Source organism: Trachypithecus francoisi, unplaced genomic scaffold (genome assembly GCF_009764315.1).
Source record: "Trachypithecus francoisi isolate TF-2019V2 unplaced genomic scaffold, Tfra_2.0 Lachesis_group4, whole genome shotgun sequence".
NCBI lineage: Eukaryota > Metazoa > Chordata > Mammalia > Primates > Cercopithecidae > Trachypithecus > Trachypithecus francoisi.
The window spans coordinates 131,025,734-131,044,916 of record NW_022681469.1 but is presented as its reverse complement, the minus strand read 5'-3'; the positions used below and the strand labels follow the sequence as shown (position 1 = coordinate 131,044,916).

General features: G+C 41.1%; 1 protein-coding gene across 8 annotated transcripts in view; it reads left to right on the top strand.

The window, feature by feature from the left end:
- Positions 1-13,155: 13,155 nt before the first annotated feature.
- Positions 13,156-19,183, top strand: part of AOAH (acyloxyacyl hydrolase) — a 191,330-nt gene continuing 185,302 nt past the window's right edge. For all 8 annotated transcript variants that reach the window (XR_004433104.1, XM_033193614.1, XM_033193613.1 and 5 more), the window contains exon 1: positions 13,156-13,672. Coding sequence is in view for 7 of the 8 variants with exons in the window: in XM_033193614.1 (XP_033049505.1) it covers positions 13,546-13,672 (127 nt within the window). In the remaining variant the exon portion in view is untranslated. The remainder of the gene's footprint in view (positions 13,673-19,183) is intronic.

The following is a 19,183-nucleotide window of genomic DNA, read 5'->3' as shown; positions in this document are numbered from 1 at the left end:
TGCACCATTGCACTCCAGCCTAGGCGACAAGAGCAAAACTCCATCTCAAAAGAAAAAAAAGAAAAGAAAACAAGTTTGCATCTGCGTAATTAACAATTGACTTCATATTTACATTTCTATTTATTTGGATCTCTTTAAAATAATGATATTTCCTAATTTCTTTTATTAAAATTTTATTTTATTTTAAGTTCTGCGATACATGTGCAGGACGTGCAGGTTTGTTACATGTGTAAACGTGTGCCATGGTGGAGTCACTTTTAAAAGCACTCTTTGGGGTGTGAGTGGAAAAGAAAAATGCAGGCCAATTCAGACTGACTCTCTAGGCTTCAGTCCCTTAAGGTACCAAGTACCAAGTCCCAGTCCTACAGCCTCACTTCACTTTGCCAACTCTGCAATCTCCACTTACGGCAGTGTTCTCCTCCCACCTGAAACGAATTTCAAGGCAGGCAAGAAGTAATTCGTTCCAGCTAAGAGCAGTTTGGGTATCTCTGAGCTGTTGAATGAGGACCTGCTGCTGCAGGCGCAGAGACCAAGGACCCTCTGCGTCTTCTCTCTCTGGCAGGCGAACATCCGTCTGGCTGCCCCCTTCTCCGCTGCTCTTCAGAGCAGCTCTGGCTTGAGGGTCTGAGCTCAGTTAGGTGACACCAGTGTTGTGCTTCTCCACTCCTCTGGCCTGGGTCAGGCCTGCAGTCTTTAGGAAAATGAACTTTGTCATCTTATTACAAAAAGCAGCACAAGAGGAGGAAATTGCAAGACTTCAGACTTTACAGCCTGACAACATAACACTCTCATTTCCTGTTTTCTCTCTGCCCAGTTTCAGGACTGCGTCTCAAATCCTAACTTGATGCTCTGCCCTCAGTACATTCTTTGCTGACCTGATTCCTTGGCATTTGCATCAGGGTTTAGTTCTGAGACCCAAATTTGCTGTCTTTAATGCACTTCCTTTACATAATGCTCCTGAGAACATTTTTTAAAATCCCCATCTATTTTACCGTACTGGCATAATATCTAACATTGCCTAATTTTTCTCTGTTTTGCTCCGTTATCCCCCCATGAACATTTGAGTATCTGCCATGAGTCAGCTACATATTCTACAGTGATGGGGCTCAATAACCTGCTCTCCAGGAACCCACAGCCAATAGAGTAATCAGATGAGCACCCTAATGATGAAGTGCCTGGGGAGTGGTACAGACAGAGCAAACACGAGGGATAGGGAAGGCTTCTAAAAAGAGGAAGCCTTAAGGAAAAGGAGGCATTGTCCTGGAAGATAAGGAGAAGGAAGGCAGGTGAAAGCTCATGCGAAGGCACTGAGGCATGAACATTTGGGCATGTCTGGGAGCATCCAGGTAACTCAGGGTGATCGTCCACAGGGCACGTGTGAATGATTAGAAACATGCCCAGAGAGAAGAGCAGGTTCCAGATGTTGATCAGCTCTGTGAATCCTTCTGAGTAATTTACTCTGTATCTGGAGGGCAAGGGGGAGCTTTGATGGGTCATAAGCAATAGGATGATATGACTTACTGTGTTTTAGGTTCAGATTAGTATTTTTCTTTAATTTTATTTTTTAATTGTGCTCCTGGGCCTTTCTTTTTCTCTAAAAGTCTATATCATCTTAACGAAAGGTCATTTAAGCACATATTTATAGTGGCTATTTTCCCAGATCTATAAAAGGATATTCATCCCCACTCCAACTTCCTCCCTTCCCCCAACCCTTCCATTGAAAGCACTTGGCAGCTGTTTGGATGTGGATTTGGATTCAACATTTTGAGCTCTCGCTCTGGGCTAAGCACCAGGTGAAGCAATTTTATGATCTTCTCCCCTGTTCCCTTATTCTGTTTGTTCCCTAACTCCTGGTACAATGACATGGAATATCTGAAAGACAGACCTTTAGGCCTCATGCAGGAACTTCAAAGAAGCCAGTGATAAACTGGTCTGAGTTTACATTGTGCATTTGGGGTAGCTGAAGGGTTGATCCCTCCTACCCATGCAGTAAAATAGTCACTGTCCACTGCAGTACAGGTCAGTTCTCAGCATTGCCATTCGTTTAGCCACTTCATCTCTCAGATCATTCAACCACGACCACCCTAGTTTGGCCATATCATTTAAGAGTCCCATACAGTGTTCTGCATCCTACATCTGAACCATAAAGCTGTTTTTGGCACTTTGTTCATGTTTAATTTGAAGCTTACTGGATTTTACTTGGGCTTCATCCATGCACGTATCCCCAGAGGAGATTTAACTAACTTTTTTTTAATGTTGTGGCAAACCCCCAGTAAGGCAGGAGCCTGTCTGTTATTCACAATGGCCCTCCAACCACAGGTTAGCCTGACTCATCTGAGTCTCAGCTATTTTCATGAGGATTTTTGTCAGCTCTTATTTTCATGAGCTCCCAAGGACAAAGATTAGAGGCAAAAGAGGGAACATCTATCTGCTCAGCATTCAAAGAAAACCCCACTGGGGAAAACAGACAGAACTGTGTGCTTCTTCTCACCTTCCAAAAATTTATAATGCATGGTGATCAAATATATTTAATTTAGACAAAACATTTATATATTTTATACATGGCATATATGGTGGACAATTAATTCCCAGTATCCCATTTCCCTTTTTTATAACCCCGATTTTTTTGCTAAACACTTTGCCAACATCTTCCCTTGTAATTAGGAGTGGTCATATGGTGCTATTTCTCAGCATCCCTTGCAACTAGGCATGGCCAATAAAATGTAAGCAAAGTGTCAGGGGAGACTTTTGGGGGGAGCTCCTATATGTGATGGTGTGAGTTCCTGGAACATAGACATGATGACTCAAACTCTAGCAGTCATTTTAGACCTTTAGCTCATCTTAAGGATGCAAGTCAGCTCTAAGAGTGGGACAAGAAATTAGGAGTTTAGGTCCCTAAAGACATCATGGGACTGCCATACCAGTTCTGAACTGTCCACCTCTGGACTTTTAAAATCTAAAACTGAATGAATAAATACACTTCAAGCTTGTTTATGCTATATTTATTTTGTTTTATTCTGTTATGTGCCTTCAAAATTAACTCTATACTTTGGAGGTCTAGGTAAAGGTAGTTTAATCCCACCCTGCCCCCAATTTATAGCATATGTACATCTAAAGCCCTCCCCAAGATATTATACTTGCTAATCCCTGAAGTATATATTTGCATGGCCACTGCACCTATGCACTTGTTTCTACTTGTGTCTCCTTAGCCCTGTCATTCTCCAATCCAAACATCTCAGTTTCCTCACTGGTTTCCACAGAAATGCCATTCACAATCTGGGCAAAATATCGTTTCTCCCATGCACAGCACAACAAACTTACAAATTTATATAAGACCTTCCTATTACCTCTGGTCTTGTTGCCACCCCACCTCCCAACACTTCTCTCAACATTTCTCATTCTCTTTAGTCAAGAAGAATCTGGTGTCTCATCTGTCCCTGCTTCTCCCTTCTCTCTATCTGTTCTCCATTCTTATCCCCTTCCATGTGTCCAAATTCTTCCACCTTACATATAAAAAGCCATTCACTTGCCACGGCTCCTTTCCTCAAACCCCAAACTTTCTACCAGGTGTCCAGCAGACAAAAGAACTTCTATTTAATGTACTTCATCATCTTTAGAAGATAATTGTGATTATAAATGGCATATTTTTTCCAATGTATGTAATATTTCTGGAAATTGAATAAAAGTGTCACAAAACCCCCATTCTTTGTGGATATGAATATATCTCTAAAAATCTCCAGAATCTCAAAGCATATGAATGAGTGGGTAGGGAATGAATGGGGAGAGGGTAGGCAAGGAGTGCTGAAGAATAGATTCTGTTGTTGGCTGGGCCAGTTTGCAGTACTGGGACAACCATCGCTACATTATTAATGCCTCAGAGATCATTGGTGTATTTCCTGCAGCTCTTCCTGCTGGACGCTATCAACGTACCTCTTAGGAGATAGGTTCTCTCCCACTATGTGATTACATCCCATGTTCCTCCCACCAGTGACAGTATCAATGGTTGGTCAATCCACTGGGCTTTTCTGAAGTCCTACTTTGTATCTTTGTGCATGCATTGCTAAAACAAATTCATTTAAGTGTTCTGAGATAACATGCAAAGGAAACTATATTAAAATTCCAATACCGATTTAGGTTGTGACATCAGGAGGATGACATAACAGAAGATTCCCCCAGCATCACTCCCCCTACAAAAATATTACCAGAAATGATTTGAAGACAAGAACATCATTCTGAATATACAAGGATTCTGCAGGAGAAGCAGAGAAATCTTTTGGGCCCACAGAATCAAGAGTAGCTGAAACTGGTGAAATAAATTGTCATTTCAAACTGCAAACCCCTTCCCCAAGCTGGCATAATGCACTCACAGGGGAGTTCCCTAGACTCACAGTTTCCAAGATGAGAGGAGGGAACTGAAGATGAATGTATGAGCTCGCCAGCAGTGTGGGAATCTTCACAGGAAGCACATTCTGGTCCTCTCCTATGGGAAACACTAGGAGTCCAGGAGTGCTGAGCCACCTGGCATGAACTGGGGACAAAGAGCAAGGGGCTGATCACAGCGACTGGCACATGAACCACGGCAGCTAATCAGCACCCCAATCAGTGACACCATGTTGAAGAGATTGGCCAGCACCATGGCACCACAGGGGACATGATTCACAGGAAGGCCTGAATCCCTGGCCAGATTTTCCACAAAGCTCCAGTGCTTGCTGGAGCGTCTCCCTGGCTAGGAACAACTAAAAGGTCAGGATTAAGTTCTGGTGCTCACTGAAGTATTCCCTAGACTAGGAAACAATGGCAAGACAGTAATATAGTTCCAGGGCAGCATTTAATATCCAGTACTCACTAGAAGTTTTCACCTGACTTGGAAACAACAGGACCACAATTTAATTCTGGAGAAGTGTTTAAGTTTTCACATTTGTTATAAGTCTTCCCCAAACCAAAAATCAATGATGAAGCAATTAGTTAGTTCTAGTGTAGTGTTTTAGTTTCAGAGCTCATTGTAAGTCCTCCCCAGAACAGGAAGCAACAACAGGCCAGTATTTAAGTACCAATACTAAGAAGTGAAGGTCAACCCCACCAAAGAATAACTGCAAAAACGGAAAGCTATGACTGCATCCTCAAATGCACAGGCGTCAATGCAAAGATGCAAGGATTGTGAAAACTCAGGGGAATATGACACCAACAAAAGAAACCAATAAAGCTCCAGCAATGGACCGGGAAGCATTGAAGACCTATAAAAAGTCTGACGGATAGTTCAGAATAATGCTCTTAAAGAAGTTCAGAGAATCATAAAAATAAATAGGTAGAAACTAAATAAAATTTGGAAAACAATTCAGGGACAAAGTGAGACATTTGACAAAGAAATAGAAACAAGTTTAAAAAACTAAATAAAAATTCTAAGAAAAAAAAACAACCAAACAATCTCATTAGAATGCTTCAACAGTAGACTTGACCAAAGAGAGGAAAGAAATTAGAAAACTTGAAGACAGAACCTACGAAATAACCCAATCAGAGACGGAAAAAAGAAAGAAGAATGAAGAAGCCCACGATAATTATGGTTCACCATCATGTGAAGTAATCATGTGAAGTAATTTCTTTAAGTAGACTTAAGTAATTCCTGAGGCAGATGAGAGAGAGAAAGACATGGAATGCATATCTAAAGAAATAAGGCTGAAATTTCCCCAAATCCAGAGAAAAACGACAGCATCCAATTACAGGAAGCTCAGAGGTCACCACTTAAATTTAATTCAAAGAGGAATTCACAAAGGCACATTATAATCAAATTAACAAAAATCAAAGACAAAGAAAGAATACTCAAAGTAGCAAGAGAAAAGAAACGTATCATATTCAACAGAGTTCCAACATGGCTTTCAGCAGATTTCTCAGCAGAAACCATGCAGGCCAGGAGAAAATGGGATGCTATATTCAAAGTACTAAAAGAAGCCACCTGTCAACCAAGAATACTGTATCTTCTCTAACGACAGTGAAATTTTTAGTTTTCTAAAAATCAATAGCCAAAGAGCATCAGAAAGTGTACAAATCCATGGAAAGTAAACAACATGTTCCTAAACAACAATTGGGTCAATGAATAAATTAAGATAGAAATTTAAAAATTCCTTGAGACAAATTAAAATAAAAACACAAAATACCAAAACCTATAGGACACAGCAAAATCAGTTCTAAGAGGGAAGTTGACAGCAATTCCTACATCAAAAAAGCATAAAGATTTTGAATTAAAAACCTAACAATAAACCTCAAGGAACTAGAAAAGCAGGAACAAACCAAACCCCAAATTAGCAGAAAAAATAATAATAAAGTTAGAGCAGAAATAAACAAAATTGAAACCAAAAAATACAAAAGATCAATAAAACACAAAGTTAGTTTTTTTTAAAAAAATAAGCAGAATTGACAAACCTTTAGCTAGACTAAGAAAAAAAGACCCAAATAAATAAAATTAAAGATGAAAAATGAGACACAACATCTGATATCACAGAAATACAAAGGATTATTACAGACTGTTTTGAACAACTCTATGTGAATGAATTGGAAAACCTAGAAGAAATGGATACATTCTTGGGCACATACAGCCTACCAAAATTGAATCATGAAGAAAAATAGAAAATCTGAACAGACCTATAATGGGTAACAAGATTAAAGCAGTAATGGAAAGTCTCCCATCAAAGAGTAGCCCAGAACCTGGCTTTAATGCTGAATTCTACCAAACATTTAAAAAAGAAATAATACCAGCTCCACTCAAACTATTGCAAAAGTTGAAGAGGAAGGCACACTTCCAAACTCATTCTATGAGACAAGCATGATACTAATTCTAAAACCAGCCAAGGACATAACCAAAAAGGAAAACTACAGGTCAGTATCTCAGATGAGAATAAATGCAACCATCCTCAACAAAATACAAGCAAATTAAATTCAACAGCGCATTAAAAAGCTCATTCACCATCATCAAGTGGGATTCATCATAGGTATGCAAGGATGGTTCAACACATGCAAAACAACAAATGTGATCTCTATCACATTAACAAAAATCATATGACCATTTCAACTGATGCTAAAAAAAAGAGCATGTGATAAAATTTCACATCTCTTCATGATTAAGAACTCTTAACAACCTGCTTTGAGGACATACCTCAAAATAATAAAAGGCATATATGACAGACCCACAGCGAATGGGGTCTGTCATGGACAAAGACTGAATGGACAAAGACTGAAAGGCTTTCCTCTAAAATTTGGAACAAGACAAAGTTGCCACTTTTATCACTTTTATTCAACACAATACTGGAAGTCCAGAACAACAAATGAGTCAATTAAGAAATTAAATAGAGCAATTAGGCAGGAGAAAGAAATAAAGGGTATCTAGACTGGAAAGGAAAAAGTCAAATTAGATTTGTTCACAGATGACATAATCTCACTTTTAGAAAAACCCGAAGACTCCATCAAAAAACTATTAGAATCAATAAATGAATTCAGTAAAAGTTGCAGGATACAAAATCAATATATAAAAATCAGTAGCACTTCTATACACCAAGACTGAACAATCTAGAAAAGAAATCAACAAAGCAATCCCATGTATAATAACTACAAAGAAATAAAATACCTAGGAATAAATTTAACCAAAGATTTAAAAAGATCTCTGCAATAAAAACTGTAAAACACTGTTGCAAGAAATTGAAGAGGACACAACAAAAATGAAAAATATCTTATGTTCATGGACTGGAAGAATTCATATTGTTAAGATGTTCATCACCCAATGTGATCTGCAGATTCAATGCAATCTCTATCAAAGTACCAATGGCATTCTTCACAGAAATAGAAAAAACAACTCTAAAATTTGTGTGGAACCAAAAAAGAGCCTGAATAACCAAAGAAAAAGGAATAAAGCAGCCGGACACGGTGGCTCGTGCCTGTAATCCCAGCACTTTAGGAGGCCAAGGTAGGTGGATCATTTGAGGTAAGGAGTTCAAGACCAGACTGGCCAACATGGTGAAATCCCATCTCTACTCAAAATACAAAATTAGCTGGGCATGGTGGTACACATCTCTAATCCAAGCTACTTGGGAGGCTGAAGCAGAAGAATCACTTGAACCCAGGGGGCGGAGGTTGCAGTGAGCTCAGATCCTGCCATTGCACTCCAGCCTGGGCAACAAGAGTGAAATTCCATCTCAAAAAAAAAAAAAAAAAAAAGGAACAAAGCTGGAGGCATCATACTACCTGACTTCAAAATATACTACAAACCTATAGTAACAAAAGCAGCAAGGTACTGGTATAAAAACAGACAAATAGACCAATGGAACAGAATAGAGAACCCAGAAATAAATCTGCGTATTTGCAACCAACTCATTTTTGACAGAGGCTCAGAGAACATTCATTGGCTAAAGGACAATGTCATCAATAAACAGTGCTGGGAAAACTGGATATCCATATGCTCAAAAGTAGAACTAGACCCCAATGTCTCGCTATATACAAAAATCAACTCAAAACAGAGTAAAGACTTAAGTGCAAGACCTGAAAAACTATAAAACTACTAGAAGGAAAAGGTGGGAAAATGCTTCAGGACATTGGTTTTGGCAAAGACTCTTTGGGTAAGAACACAAAAGCTTAGGCAATAAAAGTAAAAATAGACAAATGAGATTACATCAAGGTAAAAACTTTTTGCATAGCAAAGGAAACAATCAACAGAGTGAAGAGACAACCTGCAGAATGGGAGAAAATATTTGTAAACTACCTAACTGACAAGGAATTAATAGCTAGAATATATAAGGAGCTCAAACAATAGCAAAAAACCTGGTTTGGAAATGGGCAAATGATCTGAATAGATATTTCTCAAAAGAAGACATTCAAATGGCCAACAGGTATATTTAAAAATGCTCAGCATCATGAATCATGAGGGAAATGCAAATCAAAATCACCCTAAAATATCATCTCACCCCAATTAAAATGGCTATCAGCAAAAAGACAAAAATAACTGATGCTGGTCATGATGCTTTGAAAGGGGCACCACTAGCACACGGTTGGTGGGATCATAAATGGTACAGCCCACTATAGAAAACAGTATGGAGCTTCCTCAAGCAACTAAAAATAGATCTAACATATAATCCAGCAATCCCACTGCTGGGTATGTATTCAAAAGAAAGAAAATCAGTCTATTGGAAAGGTATACTGACATACTTTGTAGTGTAAACCCATGTTTATTGCAGCACTAGTCACAGTAGTCAAGATATGAAATTAACCGAAGTGTCCATCAACAGATGAATGGATCAAGAAAATGTGGTACATATACATACATATACACAATGGAATACCATCTGGCCATTAAAAAGAATGAAATCCTGTCATTTTCATTGACATGGATGAAACTGGAGGTTATTATGTTAAGTGAAATAAGCCAGGCACAGGAAGACAAATACTGCATGTTCTCATTCATTTGTGGGAACTAAAGAAGGTGATCTCATGGAGGTAGAGAATAGAATGATAGATAACAGAGACTTGAAAGGGTGGGAAAGTGTGAATAAAGAGAGGTTGGTTAATGGCTACAAAAATACAGTTAGATGGAATAAGTCCTGGTGTTGAATAGCACAGTAGGGTGACTTTGGTTAACAACAATTCATTGTATATTTCAAAATAGCTAGAAAACAGAATTTTAAATGTTTCCAACACAAAGAAATGATACATATTTGAGATGATGGATATCCTAATTACCCTCATTTGATCATTACACATTGTATGCACGTATTGAAATGTCACATGTACACCAGAAATATATACAGTTATTATGTAGCAATTTTTTAAATCTGGATTTAAAGACCTTCCCCCCAAATTTCAATGCTACTTGAGAATAATGTGAATTCATTGTCGGCTTCACATTCATCTAACATTTAATATTATGTTTTTAAATTCATGTTGTCTCTCTAATTTTCACAATTTTCCTAAATATTGACATTATATGCCCTATTTTATAGTAAAATAAACTGGTATTCTGAAAGGTAGAGCAGCTTACCCAGGGCACACAGCTACTAGGAGGGGAGCCCCTGATACAGGCCCCCCTATCCCGAGTCCAGAGCTCTTTTAATGCGCTCCTATGCATCCTCAGCATGGGTTAATTTATTCTGTCCTTAGTAGAGAGCAGAACATAATAGAATGGGGCTAGCATTAATAAGCTCTGACTGGGGAGGAGAGGAGCAGCAGAGGGCCTGGTTTTGGTAGATGGGAACTGAGGACTGCCATACACAGTCCTGGGTAGCCAGGAGTAACAGGGCAGCGTGGACCTGGGCCCTAGAGAGAGGAGAAAGCCTAAGACAAGATGCGTGTTGGTGACAGTGGCAGCTTTTACAGGATCTCCCATCACCCACCTCTTTTTTTTTTTTTTTTTTTTTTTGATTAAGGAACTTGCTGTGGATGAGGTGGTTGAGGCTAATGCAGTCAAAAAATATTCAGGAAGCGTATTCATGCTGAACAAGCTAGACCACAGGTGTAACACTTGGCGATCACAAAGCCTTAGCCTCCTGCAGCACATGGGAAAGCAGTGGCTTGAATCAGAGCTGTTTGAGTGAAATCAGTAACAAAGTGCTTCAGGGAAGAAATCTCATTTTCAAGAGCAGATTTTGAGATGATTCAAAATTGGAACATCTGACAGTGGGGGGCTACAGGAACATTCTCCAGGGCCTGACTAGTTGTTCTAAACCACAGGTAGGTCCAGGGCTTTTTGGCAAGCTGTGCAGAAGTCCCAAGTCATTTGCACTCAGTACTCAATGAGCAAAGGCAGCCCTGTCAGGTGCAATGATACCAGCCAGTGTGAAGGATACCTGTGCAAATGGGAGGGTCCACTCCATCCTGGTGATGGAGAGGGATGTTTTGTTCAGTGATCTGTGCGCACGTGCACTTTGTTCCAGCTTCTGTTGGCAAAATCACTTTCTGATTTCTGCATTCTTCCTTTGATCTTGCCCAGTAAGAACTCACCCTCCAAGCATGAAAATTGCTTCCATTTATTGAAAACCTATGTGTCAGGTATTGCTATAGCATACTCCTACAAAGTAGATAGTCTCACCTCCCTTTTCCAGCTGAGGACTCTCACCCCTGGAAACAGGAAGGGGCTTGCTCAATACTGTACAGCTAAGTCAGTGATGTCCACTGTGACCAGCCCCGAAGCCTGAGCACACCAGAGAGTTTCAGAGCTGACCATCCCTGGGATGGTTGTGAATGGCACTGCTTGGTCCACATACATGCGATGAAGGGCATAAAACTTGTATTTCCTGCGTGCCAAGAAATCTCTCTCACCTAAGAGTTTCCAGACCTGCTCACAGCTATACATTGAGACCAGGAGAGCCTCAAGAGGCCCAAAGCCTATGTCAAATGTTCTTCCAGAAGCCCTCAGGAGAGTCCTCACCCATCTATGGATTAGACAAACTAGACCACGCACTCCTGGAGTGCTGCAGCACACCTGGAAGGTATTCAATAAATGCTCCCTTTTCCTGTCCTCGCCATTTCCCATGTATGACATGTTGGCCTACAACTACCATGGGTGTCTTGGAATTCTCTTGAAGCTGGCCTGGGGTGCAGATTTCATCACACTCCCACTAGGGTCATAGCCAGATGCACTAAGCACTTACTTCTTTCCAGCCATGCTACTTTGCAGTTTGGATACATCATCTATTTGAGTGCTTCCAGCTGTGCAATGGAGCAGGTATTACCATTATCCCAATAGAAATGAGCTGCTTGGGAGGCTGAGGTGGGAAGATCACTTGAACCGGGGAGGTCAACACTGTAGTGAGCTGTGATCACGCCACTGCACTCCAGCCTGGATGAAAAAGCAAGACCCTGTCTCAAAAAAACAAACAAACAAACAACAACAACAACAAAAAACAAGACACCGAAGGGGGGGAAGTTACATCACTGGTCTAATATATTACTCAGAATAAACAGTAGATATGAGATGTAAACATGAGTCTTTCCATCTTCACAATCTGAGTTCCTAATCAGTCCTTTATTTAGCCTCCCTTGGAAGTCTCTGGAACTTCTCTAGGCCTCACCCCAGTGGTGGTCCTAGTGACCCCAGAGCTCCCCTTTGTCACAGAGTGAAGGGCTGAAGGAGCAGCACCTTCGACTCAGAGGAAGTCACAGGCCCATGGGTGACTCAAGACGCCCAGCGGTATCCTCGGTATTGGGCTTGGGGTGTAATTAGGGAAACACTCTGACTTGTGCTATCTCTGCTGCAGGTTTGGGAATTGTAGCCCCATCGGTACTTGTAAGACTAATGACTGCACAAGAAATCTTCAAACCATAAAAATTGGTATTTCCTACATCCTGGAAAGGATGCTACTCTAAAACTTTACCTGCTACTCCAAATGCTATTTTTTTAATTGCTAACAATTTAGGTAGCTTCTATAATATTTCAAAATTTGTAATAAGCTCCCTCAGAGCCTAAGCAGAGAGAAACAGAATCACAAGACCTCCCACACTTATCTAGACTGTGGTACTTTGGCCTTGTCCTCTTATCTTGTCTGAAAATGGCATATGATTTTGTTGTATCTCATTTTAGAGCGAAGCATTTAGATTACTTGTCTTTTAAATATGATCTGGTTCTGATTTTTTTTTCCTCAGAAAGACAGTGTTCAGTTCTATTCTTCAGAGCAGAAAATCAGTCTCTTAACAAATCATCCACAGGTAGGAAATATAAACGCACTTCAAAATTCTGGAGAAAGAAAAGATGCATTGTGCACAGCCTAGCAACTATGAATTGATTAATTCTAACCCATGTTTTTTCTCATTAGATCTAAAATCCCACCATGCTAACTGCCCATTATTTTCCGCACTGCTTATTTTCTGCAAACCAAATAAAAGGCCTTGACCCTTCAAGGAATAACCCAATTTCTCCAGAGGAAAGATATTATTTGACCAGAATATTCTTTAACAACAAAATAAGGATCACAACCTTACCATATAAAGCTCTTGAAAACAAGACTAAATAAGTTCTGAATAAAACCAATTATAATTTCTACAATGTGTGGGTGCTGCTGATCAAATTGTTAAAGGGTTGTGTGCTTGTGGCTTAGTTTTTTTTTTCTTTTTTCTTCTCAGTTTTAGCTTTAGCTTTGTTTTGTTTTGCAAGAATGAAAGGGGAAGGGCCTCCTAACCAACCCCACAGATCAGTTCCGGCCAGCCTCGAGGCACACAGGGTTTATGGTCACTGACTTCATTGAGCCAGGGAGCACGGAAGTGCCGCCCCTGTGCAACTTGGGTTTTCTTTATCCTGCAGTTTTTACCTCAGTAGAGCCGCACACCAGAGACTCGCTCCAGCTCTTCGTGTGTGGCTCTCTCAAGAGCAAGCTGTGGGTCTGTGAGTTTTTATGTGTGCTTTTATTCACTTCACACTTACTGAAAAGTGTGTATGTGAGAGGGTGGGGTGTGTGTGTCAAAGAGAGTGAGGAAGAGAAGGAGAGAGAGATCAATTGATTCTGCGGCCTCAGCTCCAGCATCCCTCAGTTGGCAGCTTCTGTAGCCAGGTGATCACTTGGGGTGCATAGCTCGGAGATGCAATCCCCCTGGAAAATCCTTACGGTGGCACCTCTATTCTTGCTCCTGTCTCTTCAGTCCTCGGCCTCTCCAGCCTACGATGACTCATCCAGGCCCAGAGACTCGAATGGGCACACCTGTGTAGGTATGTAAATAAATATTTTTGTATTTTTTATATAGGCATAACAATGGGGTCCAATACTTTGCTTGCATAATAAATCACATATTTTATTACATCAAGAGTTGTAAGATTCCAAGGAAGGCAGCAGTAACCTCACCGACATAGAGAAATGTAGACTCCAAGAGTAGACATTGGCACTACATACATCTATGTGAATACAAAGCGTACTAGTTTAAATTGGGCATAAAACTCTTCCACCTCATTGGTGATTGGAATTTTTTCTTCTCGTATAGGTAACTATTCTTTCAGGCTATTTTAACCTGAAATTTTTACTGCTTTTCATGGGCTTTGACCTCACACAGACACACCTGGGTCTGAATCACTGCGCGCCTCCTACCCTTCTCTCCCATTTCCTGCTGGCTGTGGAAACCTGCAGCAATGTACTTAACCCTCTCCAAGCTTCTGTGTCCTTATTGGTGAACTGAAGCTAATGAGACCCAACTCATAGGGGTACCATGGAAATTGTGACCATGCGTGTAGATCTGTGGCATGTGCACACAGTAAGGACTCAACCATCTTAGCTTCCTTCCATCTCTCAGAGAATCCAGATATGGTGATCGTCTGGAGACGCTAAGCACTGATATGGCTTCTTGGCTTATCTGTTAATGGAGTGTTTTATTTCCAAGAGGTTTTTTTGTTTGTTTTTTTGGATGAGAGTAGGAGGTAAGGTAAGATCTTTGCTATACACATTGTAGTTCTCATAACATGGGAATCCTCATAACAGTGGTGTCATTTAGATGGTACAGTCCATGGAGCCATGTAGACTCAGAACTCTGAGTAGTAAGTAATTGTTCAATGAGCAGACCTCAAAATAGAATCCTAGCTTGAGAAGTCAGGAAAATAACTCTCGGATAAGTCTGGTGGCCACATGCTGCAAACGGAAAATCTGGACACAGATTCTGACACTTAGGAATTGTCTCTGGAGACAATATGGAAATATATCTGAATTAGTCCTACTTCCTCAAAATCATGGCTTCAGATCATTGTACACGTTAGGAGGTGCACTCTACTTCCGAGGTTTTTCTTTTTTCTTTTTGAGATGGATTATCGCACTGTCACCTGGGCTGGAGTACAGTGGCACGGTCTCAGCTCACCGCAACCTCTGCCTCTCTGGTTCACGTGATTCTCCTGCATCAGCCTCCTGAGTAGCTGGGATTACAGGCGCACATGACCACATCTGGCTAATTTTTTGTATTTTTAGTAGAGATGGGGTTTCACTATGTTGGCCACACTGGTCTCGAACTCCTGACCTCGTGATCTGCCTGCCACGGCCTCCCAAAGTGCTGGGATTACAAGCATGAGCCACTGTGCCCAGCCTCCAAAGTCTTGTTTTAGTTAAGACCCAGATTCTCCAAGACTTCATTTTCCAGAGACCAAGAGGCAGAGGTGTGTGGTCCTTTGAACCATGCCTGGGAGATCATCCGCCCCCAGTATTTGGTTTCCTTAAATAATTATTTACCACCTTTTCATTTTTCTCAAAACAAAACCCTACTGCCTATCAAATGGAAATACACTTGAGAAAAGCTCAGATGAAATCAGTTTTACTTCTGGGCTCACTGCAAACTAAATGTTTGAGTTTGGGCAAGTTGTCAGGGCTGAGATCCTTGGACCTTCACTTCAGTAAAATGGACAGGAGATACTCATTCCTTTATCTGCCCTGTTCCCAGTGAGGTCATAGAGGGTAAGAAGGAGGTGTTGGGGAGATTTCAGGATGGGGTTGCTCTAGTTTTCTATTGCTGCTTCAAAAATTACAATAATAACCATTTTGTTGTATTATGATTTTATTGGTGAAAAATTTGTTCAAACACTGGCTGGTGATTCTTCTTCTCCATGCAGGAGTGACTGAGGTTAGGAGGTGGTATTTGGATGGTGGATAGATGGATCTGGGACTGACAAAAACAGCTTCACTCACATGTTTGGCACCTTGGCGGTGCTAGAGGCTAGAGGGTTGGCTCATCTGGAAGTGCCATCAGAGTGCCCACATATGGCTATTTTGGGTAGTAGGCCTTCTTACTTGGCAGCTTAGGAATCCCAGAGAGAATTCCAAAAGATAGGAATTAGAAGCTGCCAATCTTTCAAGTTTGGGGTCTGGAAATGGGCACAGCATTACTTGCCATCTTCCATTGCTCAAAGCATTCACAGGTTCCTCCACCCAGACTCCAATGGAGGGGGCGTAGACCCTTCATTTTGCTGGAGAGAGTCAAGAAATGTGTGGTCATCTGTATTATTCACAGAGGTATATTTTGGTTGCCCATACAAATTCTCATGGCCCCAAGAGCTTTGAGACTCTGTTGCTGATTAGGTTTGAGGATGATTTAGCACCCATTTTCCCAGCAACTCACAACTTCTTCTGGCTAACTCTGCCTGGGTGACTTATTCACCTGTTGTCATAATAGCAAGAGAGGTGGGTGCAGGAGGAGTCCAGTCTTGTGATGAACACGTACTGAGCACTGCCTACGTGCTGAGACAGGGGCTGAAGGCAGACCAACTTGGTGCTTCACTGTTTGAAGTCGGCTTTTGGGGGAGACAGGATTAGAAATGTGTGTGCAGGGGAGTTTATTGAGAAGTGTTCTTGGCAAAAAGATGAGAGAGAGAGGAAGGCACTGGGGTTGGCAGGGAGAAGGCGGACTGTGCTGCAGCCATAAAAGAAGGCCTAGTGGATCCCACTGAGAGCTCTAGGACTAAAATAGCTCTTCAGAGTTGTCCTGAAGTCGGTGCAGGTCTTGGAATTCCCACATCAAACAGTCCTTGGATGTGACCTGACCCCAGGTGAGGGCTGTAATTTTGAGATGTCTCCCATTGGTGAAGACAGTTCTGGCAAGGGATTCTAGTGCTGGCATAATCCTTCAAAACAATGGCTCCAGAAGCTGGGGAGTGAGTGTCTCCTGAAAGGGGATTCTGGGGTGTACCTACTCAAAGGATTGCATGCGGGAAGCATCTCAGGAAGCAGTGAGGTCCGCTGTCTTGCAGCTGGAGAGAAGAGGAAGAAGTGTGTGGAAGAGGGGAAAGAAAAGAAGGAACTGTTGATTTGAATTCTTCTAACTCTACGTTTGTTGCCAACACCCTAACAACTTTCTGACAAAAAGGATTATATGCCTTCCAACCCTCCAGCAGAAAGGCGGTCCCCCAAACATTTCCATGCACTCACTCCTCACATGGCCACTGAATATGCAAGACCCTGCGCTCAGAGCCAGGGATACACAGACAAAGGAGAAGAAGGATTTTTAGAATGTCTGTCTTCAGGAAATTCACTGTCCAGTGTAGAGGAAAATGAGAACCTGGAGCCTTGTAAAGATTACAATACTTTAAAATGAATGTTGAACTTGGCCCTTAGTGCCCTTGATAATACGCTTTCTCTAGAACTCTTTCAACTGCAAATGCCAGAGCCAGCAGAGCACTATGAAGTGCAGGGCAGAGGCTCACAGCTTGGAAGTGGGCTCTGCGGACTCTGCTCATAAAGCCACCTGGGGAAGGTGAAGTAATAGCCTCAAAAGGAGTGTTTAAAACTTTAAAATTTTAGGCTGTGTGTGGTGACTTATGCCTGTAATCCCAGTACTTTGGGAGGCCGAGGTGGGCAGATCACAAGGTCAGGAGATTGAGACCAGCCTGGCCAATATGGTGAAAACCCATCTCTACCAAAAAAATATATATATAAAATAATTTATATATATATATATATATAAAGTAGCAGGACATGGTGGCGCATGCCTGTAGTCCCAGCTACTCAGGGGACTGAGGCAGGAGAATCGCTTGAACCCGAGAGGCAGAGGTTGCAGTGAGCTAAGATCGCACCACCACACTCCAGCCTGGCCAACGGAGAGAGACTCCGTCTCAAAAAAAAAAAAGTTCAAAAAAGAAACTTCAGAATTCTAGAAACACTTCTACCTGAATATTGCTAGTCAAACAAGGAAGCTTCCATTATCTCAAAGATTCTGTTGCATTCACCACCTGCTTGCTGAAAGACCCCAGGCCATAAAAACTTTTTGAGCAAAAGGTGATTAGGCAGCTGGATTTCTGATCATCCCAACTGAGCAAGAATGATTCATCTTTTTTTTTTAAAAAAAAATAAGGACAAAGTCCTACTCTATCACCCAGGCTACAGTGCAGTGGTACGATTATAGCACATTGCAGCCTCAACAGTCCAGCTCTAGTGATCCCCTCACCTCAGCCTCCCCTGTAACTGGGACTACAGGTGCACACCACCATGCCTGCCTAATTGTTTTATTTTTATTTTTGTGGAGACAGGGTCTCATTATGTTGTCCAGGCTGGTCTCAAACTTCTGGGCCCAAGCAATCTGTCTGCCTCAGCCTCCCAAAATGCTGGGATTATAAGCATGAGCCACTGGGCCCAGCCCTCTTCATTTTTGTTAGTTGTCAGCTGTCTTTCAATTGCCATTCCAACATAAATTCTTACTTCGATCATAAAAGGATACCCTTGCCTTCATTTATAAGATCGTGATAACATAAAATATTTATATCACCTTCCCAACACATGTAAGAAGTTCTTCCTTCCTACTTGTCATCAAGGTCAACTGAATTAGTTGGGTTTCATCCATTTTTATGAAGATTATTGTTGAGTAATCGTATTTGTTTCTTACTCATAAAGTTTGTTTTGCTACTGGTTTCCCCAGCGCTTCTCCATGAGGGTAGTACCTTCCATCTTTTCTCTGACTTGAATGTGGACTAACTGGAATGATGCCTGGAGAAAGTCACTACAGGCAGGTGCTATTCAGCCACACAAATTACATTTGCAAGTTAATAATTACAATAATTGCCAACATTTACTGGACATTGTGTGATAAATTATCTTCCAAAAGGCTTACATTTATTAACCCATTTAATCATGTAATGACCTTATGAAGTCTGTATTATCTTTATCCTCATTTGGTAGGTAAAAAAACAAAGACAGAAATAAGTAACTTGTTCAAGGTTACATAACTAGTTAAAATTTGGCTGATTCCTCACTTTAATTGTGATTATGTTATTGTTGACGTGATTAAATCAGGGTAATATATTTTTCCCATATTGTTTTAAATAATAACTTTATTGAGAAATATGATTCATGTATCATAAAATTTACCCTTTTAAAGTGTAAAAGTGGCATTTAGTATATTCATGAGGCGTGCACTGATCACCAATATCTAATTCCAGAACACTTTATTGCTCCCCGCAAAAATCCAATTCTCTTAGCAGTCACTCCCCATTTCCTTTTCTCTATAGCCCCTGGAAATCACTCATCTACTTCCTGTCTCTATGGGCATTTCACAAAAATAGGATAATATAGAACATGGCCTTTTGCCACAGGCCTCTTTTTTTTTTTTTTGAGACGGAGTCTCGCTCTGTCGCCCAGGCTGGAGCGCAGTGACCGGATCTTGGCTCACTGCAAGCTCCGCCTCCCGGGTTTACGCCATTCTCCTGCCTCAGCCTCCCGACCACAGACCTCTTTGACTTAGCATAATGTTTTCAAGGTTCATT